At 40.0% G+C, this 12,981-nt stretch overlaps 1 protein-coding gene across 1 annotated transcript in view; it reads right to left on the reverse strand.

Annotated features, from left to right (window-relative positions):
- Window positions 1–12,981, reverse strand: part of TNFRSF11A (TNF receptor superfamily member 11a) — a 204,193-nt gene that overhangs the window by 54,497 nt on the left and 136,715 nt on the right. The window contains exons 4-5 of the mRNA XM_069219491.1: window positions 3,921–4,064; window positions 1,866–1,959 (exon numbers count right to left, since the gene is read on the reverse strand). Coding sequence (XP_069075592.1) covers window positions 1,866–1,959; window positions 3,921–4,064 — 238 coding nt within the window. The remainder of the gene's footprint in view (window positions 1–1,865; window positions 1,960–3,920; window positions 4,065–12,981) is intronic.

The following is a 12,981-nucleotide window of genomic DNA, read 5'->3' on the forward strand; positions in this document are numbered from 1 at the left end:
ATCAACATAAGGGGCTAAGAGACCAAGCAGATGGGAAAGAACACTGAAATACAAGAACAAAAGAAAAACTGCCTCCGCAATTCTATGTACATGAAATTACAATCATAGACACTTATGGAAAAATTTGACGGCTTCTGTTGTTTCAGGAATTGCAGATATGCACTTGGACCTGAAACTAAGATCTCAAGAATGAAGGCACTCTTGCTAAAGGTGTGGGCCATCGGTGTTGTGGTCACCACACGAGCATGGTCATCTCATCCTCATATGTCACTGGCCACCAATCTAAGATGGTTGGCTGTTTAGGTCATCAGTACAGTATATACATATGCTGAAACCAACAGAAGCTCACTTCCTATACAGGGCAAATTGAAGCAGCACATTGCTTGAGCACTAGCCCTAAAAACCTACAGTGAATGTTATGAAGCTATAATACACTGGAGCCTGCAAAACCTGTACAAACGCCTGCCTCTAATTTCTTTATCTTACATGCGTTTCTGTAATCCTTGTATAAATACCCATCTCTAATTTCTTCATAATGTGAGACTTGTGACACAACCAGTCACCTCTCTATGAAGATTCTACACATTCTGGGCTAGAGTAGTTTCAAATCTGACATTAAAATGATTCTAAAATATTCTGGCAACAAATACTCCACTACATATTGGTGTGTTTAATTTTGCACTACAGATTTGTCGTGTTTGCAAACATTCTATCTCTTTCATATGAACAAACAACACACTAAGGATTTAATCAGTTTGTGGGAAGGGAGCTAGTGTGTCAGTGTATTATAAGGAATAAAGTACCCTCATCATACACTGTAAGGATACTGAATATCACCCGGGAGTTCCTTGACCTTCAAAAGAAAACCTGGACTTAAGCCTTGTTCCTCTATATGCAGAGTCACTGAAATTATACAATTCTGCGGCCACAGCATTTTTGCATAATTGTAGATTTGTTGCATTTAACACATAATCCATCATCTGCTGCATGATCTGCAGATTTTAACAAAAAAATATAAAAAATCGTTTCTAGCTCAAATGGTTTGACAGTTACTAAAAACGCAGTGACGCTTGTTGCCGCTCAGTGAAAGGCCCTATGGAAGGCAAAGGTTGATTGGTCAACTTTCTTTTGATTATTTCTATATCTGAGTTTTAAACCAGTACTAATAAGGTACAACCAGTGCCCAGGCAGTGTTAACAAGCATAAAAATGACAAAATAATGAAATAATACTATCAACACGTGCTGCACAATGCCACATTATTTACCTTTTCTTGCTGCATAATGTACTCACCTCTGCTGCATGATTTGACCCCCCCATGCCACTCCTCCCCGCGCATAATTCCAGTTGCCCTGTCTCCATGGTTACAGGAGTCCTCGGTGACTTGTAGTATCATTTTAATACACAGTGTCAATGTAGATCAGATCCAGATGGACTCAGCATATTTTGATCCATAGAATATGTATTCAGGTCTAAAAATGCACCTTGCTACCTACTATGGCAGGGAAGTTCATAAAAATGACACTGGATTTCTCCTGGACATACAAACTCAGCTGCAGATTGTCTAACTTTATCCTTCAAAAAACAATCTATGTTATTACTGAAGATATGTCATCTGCCCCTGCTGAGTTTTGTACAAACATTCGGGGGTCACCTTCTAGATTATATGCATCATGTTTATGTCTGTGACATATCTGCGAATTTCTACTGAGCCTGTATTTAGTCATAATAATCTACGCTCATCTATCTCAGGTGACTTATGAATTGTTGTTGTGGCTGGCATCGGATTTGTTATATAAGTGCTTTTTACTTTTTTGCAAACACTACTAAAAACACGTTTAATAAAAACAATACAAATGCTCTTACTTTGTCCATGGCTGACACTTTTCAATAGATGAGTTAATACTGGAAAAGTGGCCCGGGAGGCATGGCTTGCATACAGTGTCTGTGTCTCTCCCTGCTACAGGAGAAACAGAATGAGAGGAAAACGCATTAACTAATGCATCTCTGTACACATTCTATGAGACAATGTTAGGCAAAAGAAAAAGTATTCTGCTAACAGAAATCCACAATCATCAAAATATTTGGTACACCTTCATGTACCTCGGTGAAAATAAATGAGGGTTGAACCTTTTGCAGTGTAAACTTGTAGTGTACCTAAGAAGGACTAAAACAACTTGTCTTTAAAGGTCATCAAAGCATGTGCCGAATTAGCACTGTACGTTCAGAGACTATAAAAACATAAATTACAAAATTTAAAAAGCAAATAAACAATTATAGTTGGGTAGGCCAGACATCCAAAATGTGCAAATGAGCTTAACAAATTTTACAGAAGGATAACTTTAATTATATAAAGAAAGATATGCATTATGCACCATTTCTCCAGCAAAATACAGTCAAGATGTAACCATCAAAAACAAAAAAAAACAGTGGACCAATTATAATATCTAGGGCTGGACTGGCCAGCTAGAGGATGACAGACCTGAACCTGTTTTGCTTTTTTGGAAAACGTGGATTTTCCAACGTTGATGGTGTGTTGGCTACTACACTGGAAGAGTCATATTTTTCTCAAACCAGGGTCCGAATGCTATATGAACTGATTCTAAGGCACCTTGACAAGTTATTGGATGAATCAGTAGGAAGAATATTTCACCTGACGGTTGGCATGTGGGCACGGGAAGTTAGTAATCACTAACGACTGTCACAACTCACTGGGCATGGTCACAGTCAGTGCTGTCGGTAGTATCTAGGGCCCAAAAGTAACCTATATATATGTCACCAGGGAATACGCTGCATAGGGAACAATTATGTATCTGCATTAGAAGCAGCATTCAAGTCATTCATTGGAACTTGACTGCATGAATACCTGCAACAAGGTCCAAAACAAATTAGTCAATCAAGCATGATACACTTTCGATCAAATGTCTAGATTTGGATTTAAGCTATTCCTTTCATGGAGTAAGTGTTTCTAAAGGTGTTAAAGATGCCATGAAGCTATGCCCGTATTTAATTTGCTCATAAAATGCTGATAAATTTAAGTATCTTTGGGTGGGGAATAAGTTGGCACGTCATAAAAAAAAATCTAACTTGATAGAATTTGGCTTTGCTCACTTTGTACCACTTCATGAACAGCGCCCCACGTCTGTGGAGTGTATTCTTTGACAGCTCAATAATGGAACATTCTAAACATCCATCATATGACATGATCAGGAGAATGTTAGAAATACGTTACTGAGAGGTATTCACAGGGCATGCTGACATCAAAGTCCTCGAAAGTTATGTATACAGAATAGTGCCCATGTGATTGCTTGTATTGAGCTGAGAGACGCTGCTGATGGGATACAATGTGTGTGTTCTAAACTCAACATACAAAACATACAAACAAACAAGAGTAATCTAACTTTCCCTGATAGGCACCTGGGTACATATGTGTATGCAAGACAATAAGTTCACTATGGACTCATTCACAAGATATATCTCTTTAAGAGACACGAAACTGTTCAGTGCTGATAATACTTGTAAGGAACTATAACACTAAATCCTTCAATCAAAACAAACATATTTTAATAAATCTTCATAACATATACAATAGTCAAAAAGTGAAAAACAAATGCTTGGTGCCTCCAATGATCACACAAAGACATGCAACACGGATTGCGATTCAAGCTGTGCACTAGTAACAACCAACCAAGTTCAAATCAATCGGGCTGGGTATTTGATTTAAATCAATTTTCAAAGCGCAATCCTCCAGTTAATGTAATGGTTCCTTGTTCGTTTGCAGTAGTGTTGATGATGTTTCAATTTAATTACCAAATGATCATCATTAGGACAGTCAAAATCTTTCGACTAAATATTCAGATTAGTATCTTGATTTTTACAATAGTTTAAAAAAAATATTTTTTGTAGGAAAAAAAATCTTACGAGGTTGATGAACTCCAAATCCAGGACCACATTCAATATTTCTTTTACAAAATTCATAATCACGATTCAAGTGATATCCTGGAATGCAAGCACACTTTCTTTCTAAAGTACTGTTTCCATGGCTTAACACCACTAGTCCTTTACCTAGAAGGGAAATAAAACAAATTGCTGTTATGGCCACACTCTTATTGCATACAAAGATGAATAATATTTGACTAATCCTAACTTAATCAATCACTGAGCTATTTTTTAAGGCATGCTTTATTCATGAAAACAAATAATCTTAAACACAATTGAAAGATTGATGAAATAGTGTGGTACCAGAATATCGTCTGACATAAATTTTGTGTCCTAAAAATCATTAACAAACTATAGCTCCATTGGAGTTAAAAAAAAAATCTACACCAAATAGAATAATATTTAGGCCATCACATTTGAAACAGGCAAGATTTCCGGCAGTGATATTCTGACACAAAAGTGACATCCTTTCACCAAGGGAAGACACAGTAAGGTGCTAATTCACTAAATATGAGAGAATGTGAGAAACCTCTGCAACTTAAATTTACTGTGATAATGTGACAAACATTTTAGATAATCACCCACAGGAGACAGGTTCGCACAGAAACTGTCTTGCGGAAACAGGTAAAATGCTGGACGAGAGTGAAATGTTTTGCCATGTGAAGAAAGTGAAGGCTATTCTTCTTTTATTGTATCATGAAATGTGTGCTTCTCTGCTATCTTCGATACGCTCTTATTCCTGCCTTTTGCAGGAGCGTGTTGCCTTGGAAAAAAGGTCATGCAAAATACTGGTGAATAAACTTTGCATTGTTGCACAGTATTTGCTGTATTAGCAGATTGTACTCAATACTAATTTTAATCTGCAGGCGTGATTGTCCAGGCCTCTCTTTCTGGTCAAACTAATCATGTTTTGGCTTGCGTAAGATCATCCAGTGTACTCAGAAACAGATGCAAATTGAGTCTTAAATGTGCAGCTTCATGGCTTCTGGCCCAGTTGAAAGAATTTTTCCCTTTTGCATTGATGTTTGATTAATTTCCTTCATAAACAAGAAATGTTATTGAATATTATGTTTGTGGTTTTTGTGCAGAGCATGATTTATATGAGATTGTTCTGCAGGTTACCCTGCTGAACGACATTAGAGAAAGTCAAACATTACATTTAATATTGGCCAAGTAAAATGAATTGCTTACAAGGCATAATTTGTGAGACAAATAGTTATAGCACTCAGTCCTTTTATCTGAACGCTTTGCATGTAAAGTAGGAAACTTAGGACCTGATTTAGATCCTAGCAGATGGGCTACTCTGTCACAAACGTGACGGATATCCTGTCCACCGTATTATGATCCCCATAGGACATAATAGGATTGTAATACAGTGGATAGATTCCTCTCTGACAGGATCTAAATCAGGACCCTAATCATTCAGACTTTTGTTATTTAGGTGCTCATTCTATCACCAGCGGTAAACTAATATGGTAACAGGGTATGTGGAATTATGAAAAGAACTGCGTTCATGTTATATCTGGTGCAATATGATTTTGAATTCTGCAATGTGGGATGAGGATAACACTGCAAAGCAGCATGTTCTCCCCAGTTCAGGGCTTTAAACCCAGAATGTTCAGTGTTTTCCACATACAAATTCCAGCACTGATTACCTAGCAAAAATTGTTCATAGGGAAAATCAGCTTGGTGCGTTAAATGTCAAAAAGCTTCAAATTCTGTTTATGCCTGAGTTGGGATTTCCATAACTTTAGGATTGAACATTACCACCTCAAACTATTTTTTTTCTTGTACCAGTACTTAACTTGCATGACCGCCTAACAGGCACCACTTGATCTGCATAAAGGAAAAGCTTAATCTTCTCCCCATCAACGTTCACCTCTCCTTTTACTTATGCAACCGATCAAGGGAAAGGCCCACTATGCTTCCTGTTTCTTTTATCTCCTTGCTGTGGACAGACATCATATGTGCCTGGCAGGTTCAGTCTTGAAGATCTAGCTTTAATGCTTGTCAAGCCACATGTAATATTCCAGAGCTGCAGGGCGCTCTGGATGGTGGCAGACTTTGATCCTCTCTGATCCTCTGGTAAGTATGGCTCTAGAGGAAAGGTCTCATTCCTCAACCTGTCGGGAGATGAAGGTGATGCACTACTCACTTGTACATTTCTCTCTTTTATTGTAGAATCAAGTAGTCCCTGTGAGGGCAGAAAATGTTGTCACCAAATCATACCTCAACAGACAATCATGGACAAGTTCACTCTCTCTGGTAGCTCTAGCATAGGAGATAGTCAATTGGGGAGAAATATATCTGATGTATCTTTCATCAACCAATGTTCAGGAGATGGATATTGTGGTCGTAGATACTCTATGCAGAGTATTTCCTCCTTCCCTCAACATTGTTCTGCTCTATATATATGCAAGGATACAGGCCAAAAGTTTGGAACCCCTCAGGTGGATTTCATAGTCCGCTCATGAAATATACTTCTGCCAAAGTTTCTATAGATACCCAAAAGAGGGTTGTTGAGGAATGGACGTGATGACATTTGTATGCCTTCCTCTCCTCAATGCAATCCATTTCATTTTCATTAGTAGCCAGTGGATTTCATCTTTCTAGCTCCTTTTTGGTCAAGAATGGTTGATTTTCATAACTCCAGGTAATGTCCAGGATTCCAGAATTGGTGTTTATGGTACAACCATGCCCGCAATGCAACCACTTTCTTCCTCTTGTGATATGTTAGAGGGCGTGTCTGTCGGCCTCGCTGTTGAGAGCAGAGGTCTAAAAAGATTGAGACTTTCTTCTTCTGTATCTCTGTCAGTTCAAGAATCTCAGCTTCAATTTACTAGACACACTTGCAATCATGAAGGGGCATCCATTTTTTGACTGTGTGCTGAAATATTTTTAGATGCATCTAATTGTAAGCCTAAGTGGGTAATGCAATTCCTGCAAAGTGGTTTCAATAGTTTTAGCTTTTTCTACTTTGTGTGTTCCAAGGAGTTTAATTAAGTCAATTGGAGCCCCAGGTAGTTGGGCGGGTAGAGTCTTGATAAAATGGAATCACTGGTCAGTGGATTGCTAAAAGGTTTTTCCTTGCTTTACCCTCCCATCAAATCCACGGTTCCCTCTTGGGACCTTCCTTTGGTACCTAAGGCATTACAATCACCTCCTTTTGACTATCTCTCTGATATAAACCATGAACATCAGACTCAAGTTATTTTTTCTAGAAGCAATAACATCAGCACATAGGTATGTTGCACTGTGTTCCCAGTCAATTACACTCCTGTATTTGAGGATCTTTCCACACATGTTTATTCTAAGATTAGGAACAGGTTTTCATGCTTTTTACCAAGAGCAGGGAATATTTCTTACTTCATCTTTTTCATCTGCTTCTATTGCCAATGAAGATCCTTGCTTACATTGGGTATGGCAAGAGCTACTCAGATTTATCTGATGAGATTTTAGGATTACAGACAGGAGAACCTATCTGTAATCTTTGGTGTGTTTTGACATGGTCTTAAACCTCAACATTGAGCAGATGCATTAAAACTTTAATACGCATGGAGTATGTGTCTCAAGATTCTATTCTGCCAGGATCCTTTCAGGGCAGGTCTACATGAGGACTGGCTGTCTCTGGGCAAAAACATGTGAGCCTCTGTCAAGGACGTATGTAAGGCAGCTACATTGGGTCTTTTGTTTCCCATTACAGGCTGAATGTAGGACACAGTCAATCATTGGAATTTGAATGGAAAGTATTAGCAGCTGCTATTTACTAGATGAATGGTTTTATCCTGTGTGTTTGTTTCAAATGACTATTGAATTCTAAAACGTTTATTGCATCAATTAAGAGCTGTATTGTTTTCTAGGAATTGCGTTGCTATGACTGCTCTGGTACATCTTACAAGTAAGTGCTGGTACAAGACTAAGAGTCAGGGAGGTAATTACTTGATTACTTACTGGTAATCTCAATTACTCTTCTTAATCTCTTCTTATACTTGCACTTGCATTGTACTTGCATCCCTCCCTCCTTTCCCACTGGCAAACTTGATACGTGATACTTTTCCCTCCATTTATTACACATCTCTTAGATATGGAATAACCCATCTGCAGCCTAACTGAAGTTGGCAGTTGGCTTTTGTGTATACCTCCCAGACAGTATCACAAAGTGGGACTAGGTGTTGACAGGATGGGCCAGCCTGACCTGATGGGAGAGAATATACAAACATAAATAGAGTCACACTAGTCTTTTGTGATTCCAGACATTCTTGGACCAGGCCAGGGGGAAGTACATTTCGGACCTAGATGTGGGATGGATGTCTAGAAATCTCTCCTGCTTCAAAGTTGCCACCAGGTATAAATATTGGGCTTTGAGCCCCACTCTTCAGTACGCTCCTGGACTTGAGGATACTACAGAAGAAGCACTGTCCTTCTAGCATAGGAGTGCTCTGTTGCCTGAGGCAAGCCCTGCTGTCTAAGAAAGAAGACTGGACCTGCTCCCTTCATTCCAGGCTACCTGAACTGACCCCAAGGGTCAGCTGACTGACCTCCTGTTCAGAGTTACAGTTCCAGAGGCCTCCCTGCAACTGCCCAGCTGACCTTCTGTATTGGGCCTGCCTGGACCTGCAACTGGTCCTGCCCAAGCCCTGCTAGCCTCTGCTGAAATGAGTTCCTGGTCCTCAAGAGGTGCCTCCCAGTTTCAGGACCCTTAGTAGGTATCAGTTGCACTCTTCCTGTGTGGGAAGGGAGAAATCCTGATGTTTTGGGCTCTTTGCAACTGTGAATGGGCCATTTTATGCCAAGATCTTGCCGCCTGCGATGACTGCTAACGCAAAGCTTCGGTACCCAGCCTGTTCTTCATGCTACACGACAGACCATCAGCAAAGTTTTGCTCATGGCCTCCTCCTGTGGGCTCTTTGTGGCAGACTTTGATAAAGTAACTATATCAGTAGCAATACCTTGTCTCTGTATCCGGCCCGTGCTCCATCGTGGTCAGCTTGAACTTGTGACTTTCACATTGTGTCACACGACCAGATAATCAAACTTTGTGATTTTAGGTGCTATGCCTAATTAAATCTTTTTAAACTGCATATCTTCAGTTCTACTAATTGGATTTTTATAATTTTGGTGTCAAATAATTTATTCAATTTTACTCTGCTTTCTAAATTGGACTGGGATTTGTTTGTGTTGTGTTTTCACTTCATCACTGTTTGTGTACTGCATAAATACTTTACAAATTACCTCAGAGTTAAGCTTGACCACTTTTGTACCAAGCAACCAGAGGGTTAAGCACGGGTTACCTTAGTGACTTATTATGGTTCACCCTGCCAAGGACTGCAGCTGCTGCTTGAGAAGGGCTCACATCCCCCTCGTACAACAACCCAATTTATCACACCTGGAATTCACTGTTTTTTATCACCTGACCTTCAAACTGAATAATTACTTTTGCCTGTACTTCTCAACCAGCTATGTGTTTTCCTTTACCTTGAATATACATTGAACTGTGAACTGTTTCAGGACTGTACTCTTGAGACCCCATGTCCACACCTCTCACCGTTTCAATTCTCAATGGAGGGTGAGATTGAGTGGTTTAGGAGTCTTAGCTCCTCATTGTAAAGTGTTCTGTTTTCAGGGTGGGCTAACAATCTGAAGTTCAAGGGAGTCTATGTGAGACATATCATTTGTTTATAGACTGGAGATAAGTCAAAGGAGGGTGGCACCCTTTAAATGTGGGTGAGATGGGGGGAAGGCATTTTTTTCACCGTAACCACTGGCTTTCTTTTTATCTGTGCCTTGCATATCTTGGATCTTCCATGCAATTTTGTACATGTCCATGTTCACCGCTTCTGTGTTACTGATGTATTTTTCTGATGTCATATTTGTGGCATAAATGTGTGCCTTTTTAGGTTTGGCATTAGCTAAGATCTTCTGATTTAACAAAAAATACATAAATATATATATATATTCATTCACTTAAAAGATTAAGATTACAGGGACGTTATAGTTAGGATTGTAGGATCAGAATTTACATGCACAAAACCATGAAAATCCAGCTGTTAGTTATTTCAAGTAACTATAACTCGTGCCTCAAGGTAGCTAAACCTCACGCCCCCACTATGCACAGTTTTAAGATCAATAATTTTACTGCAAATGTTGCAATGATATTATCAATGATCTCATAGAAGATGCAATTACTGATGTAATATGTGGGGTAATTAGCAGTGCATGGTTAGGGTGCGAGTTATAGTTACCTTAGGGCACAAGTTATAGTTACTTGAAATAACTCTAACTATAGCTGAATTTTTATAGTTTTGTGTGTGTAAATTCTGATCCTAACTATAACATTGCAGTAACCTTTTTTTAGTGAATTTCTAAAGTTTTTTAAAATGCTAATTCCTAACTTTAACGTCCTTGTCACCTTTGTTTTTTTTCAGTGAATTCCAGTGAAGCCCTGCAGTCAAGCTCTTCCATCCCCCTTGCATACAACCCCACACCACAAGGGAAGCACAAGGCAAAGGCACTCAAAAAACAGGGGTAAAGGCAAGGAGAAGAAACATTAAACAGAGGAAAAAGCAAAGAGAAAGCAATGAAAACAAGGGAAAAGCAAGGAGAGGGCACTCACAAAACAGAGAAAAATCAAGGCGAAAGCAGTTTAAATGAGGGAAAAGCAAAGAGAGGGTACACAAAAAACAAGGGAAAAAGCAAGGAGAAAGCAGTGAAAGCAATGGAAAAGCGAGGGGGCACACAAAAAAACGGAGGAAAAAGAAAGGAGAAAGCAGTGAAAACAAGGGAAAGCAAGGAAAAGGCACTCAAAAAACAGGGTAAAGCATGGTGAAAGCAGTGGAAATGAGGAAAAAGGAAGGAGAAGACACACAAAAACAGGGAAAAAGCAAGGAGAAAGCAGTGAAAATAAGGGAAAAGCAAGGAGAAGACACTCAACAAAATGTAGGAAAAAGCAAGGCGAAGACAGGACCAAATCTGATGCAGTACCATGGGAAGCACTGGGTCTTTTTTTAAATTTTTGCAGCAGATTTTCAGATCCACCATGATTTTGATGCAAACATTTAAAAAAAAAGGTTTTTGGCCTCAGGCATGGTCCCCGTGGAACCCCACCACCAGGCCTAGGGGGGCAGGGTAGTCCTTTCCTGCCCCCTTTGTTTTTTTACTTTTTATTGGAACTCGCCTGGGTCTGAGTCCCAAGATAGCTGCCAGCACGTCCTGGTTGAAGTGCTAGCTGACAATCAGATCTCAGCATGAGTGTGGCAGATCTTAGCATGAGATCTGCCAGATCTGCATTCCTGGATATACAAATTTATTTTTTCTTTAATAACTCCAAAACTACTGAACAGATTTACAATAAATTACAGAAAGGGCTCTTTCTGGATCAAGATCAAGCTTTCTGCCAAATTTGGTGTAATTCCGTTCTGTGGCTCAGGCTGAAGTTGTGTCTAAAATCTCTATGGGAAATAAAATGGGAAACACACATTGTTTGACCTCTCTCACCTTTTTCTCAGCCCCCGCTTGATGGATCATCCTGAAACGTTTCATGCAGAACAAGAGAAACTAGGGCACTTATTTGGAAACATTTCGTAAAGTTTTGTGCTTTTCCTATGGAAACTAGCTCCTAGCTATAACTACCTACTGGTGACCACCAGAAGGTGATATATTTATTTATTTTGGGGACTGCTTTCAGCCAGCCCACTTCATTTCTTGGTCTGTTCTTGTGTCATTCCCATTTTCTTGGAGCAATGTGTCAGCCCACTTCAGTCATTGGCTAACTTCATTGTAACAGCATTCTGCTCTTTCACAAGGGGCACATCCACACACAAAGTAATTCCCTTCACCTCCAGGGACTACTATGGCAATGTGTGCTTTTGAGAATAAAAAAAAATGTTTTGCTTTTAGGAATTTTTAGGCCTTGCCTAAGACAGAGCATGAGCTGTCACTTGTGAGACATTTTGTTAGCTTACAGGGGGCTTAGAACCCACATGGGGGCTTAGAACCTGCCCATTCCTTACCACTGATTAGCTTATTTGTCACTTTCAAGTCCTTGCTTCTCTTTGGTCAGAATGTGTCGGCTTCATTTACTTTTCATGTGTTTACTCCTCCCTCCGGAGGTTGGTCCACGTACTGCTTTCTTGTTCCTGTGTGTATCCTTCCACTGCTTGCACTTTTGTTGCTTGCCCCATCACTGTTGCTTGCCCTGCCCCTACCACATTGTTGAAGTTGCCCTTTCCATCCCACCTCATCCCGCGTTTTGTTGCTTCTTCTGACACTCACACTCCTCTCCTGCACTGTGTTGCTTCTCCTATCCCTCCAACCCTTCTTATACATTGTGATGATTCTCCTGTCGCTTCCACCCACCTCCTTCATTGTATTGCTTCTCCGGTCCCTCTGATGTTGTGTTGCTTCTCCCATCCCTCCCAACCCCCTCTTGTGTTGTGTTGCTTCTCCAGTCCCTTCCACCCCTTCCACGTTGTGTTGCTAGACCTGACCCCCTTCCATGTTGCATTGCTTGCCACAGCCCCCCACAACCAAAGTGCAGGCTACATCATAGCACTTTTTTTTCCTAACGTTCAGCTATGCTGCACAGCATAGACAAGATCTATTGGCTTCTCCAATGTTTTTTTTAAACTTCCAAAAACCAAGCAGCTAATCCAATAATACAACTGTGGAAAAAATCATGACAAAATAAAGCAAGTACTGAAAAAACAAAACTCTGGAAGCCAAGATCTACTGGCTATGCCAATGAGGGCCTCTTTGCAAGCTATGGGGCTGTACTGGTCTTTGTACATTAACATAGTTAAACAGATCTACATTTGAACAGAGGGTAGTGGTTTGGAGAGCATGCAGCATAGCTAAACGTGGACAAAAATGCCAATGGGGAATCGTTGAGTGACCTCAAGGTACAGAATTGTGAGTGTATGTGAGTCATGCCAGCCTAGTACAGTCCACTCAATTTCTCCATTAATTTGTCAGAGTGTACCCATGCCACTAGTTGAAAACTGTGTGAGAAGCAAGTGTGGTCAGGGGCTTCCAAGTGTCTCTACGT

The sequence above is a fragment of the Pleurodeles waltl genome, chromosome 2_2 (genome assembly GCF_031143425.1).
Source record: "Pleurodeles waltl isolate 20211129_DDA chromosome 2_2, aPleWal1.hap1.20221129, whole genome shotgun sequence".
Classification (NCBI taxonomy): Eukaryota; Metazoa; Chordata; class Amphibia; order Caudata; family Salamandridae; genus Pleurodeles; species Pleurodeles waltl.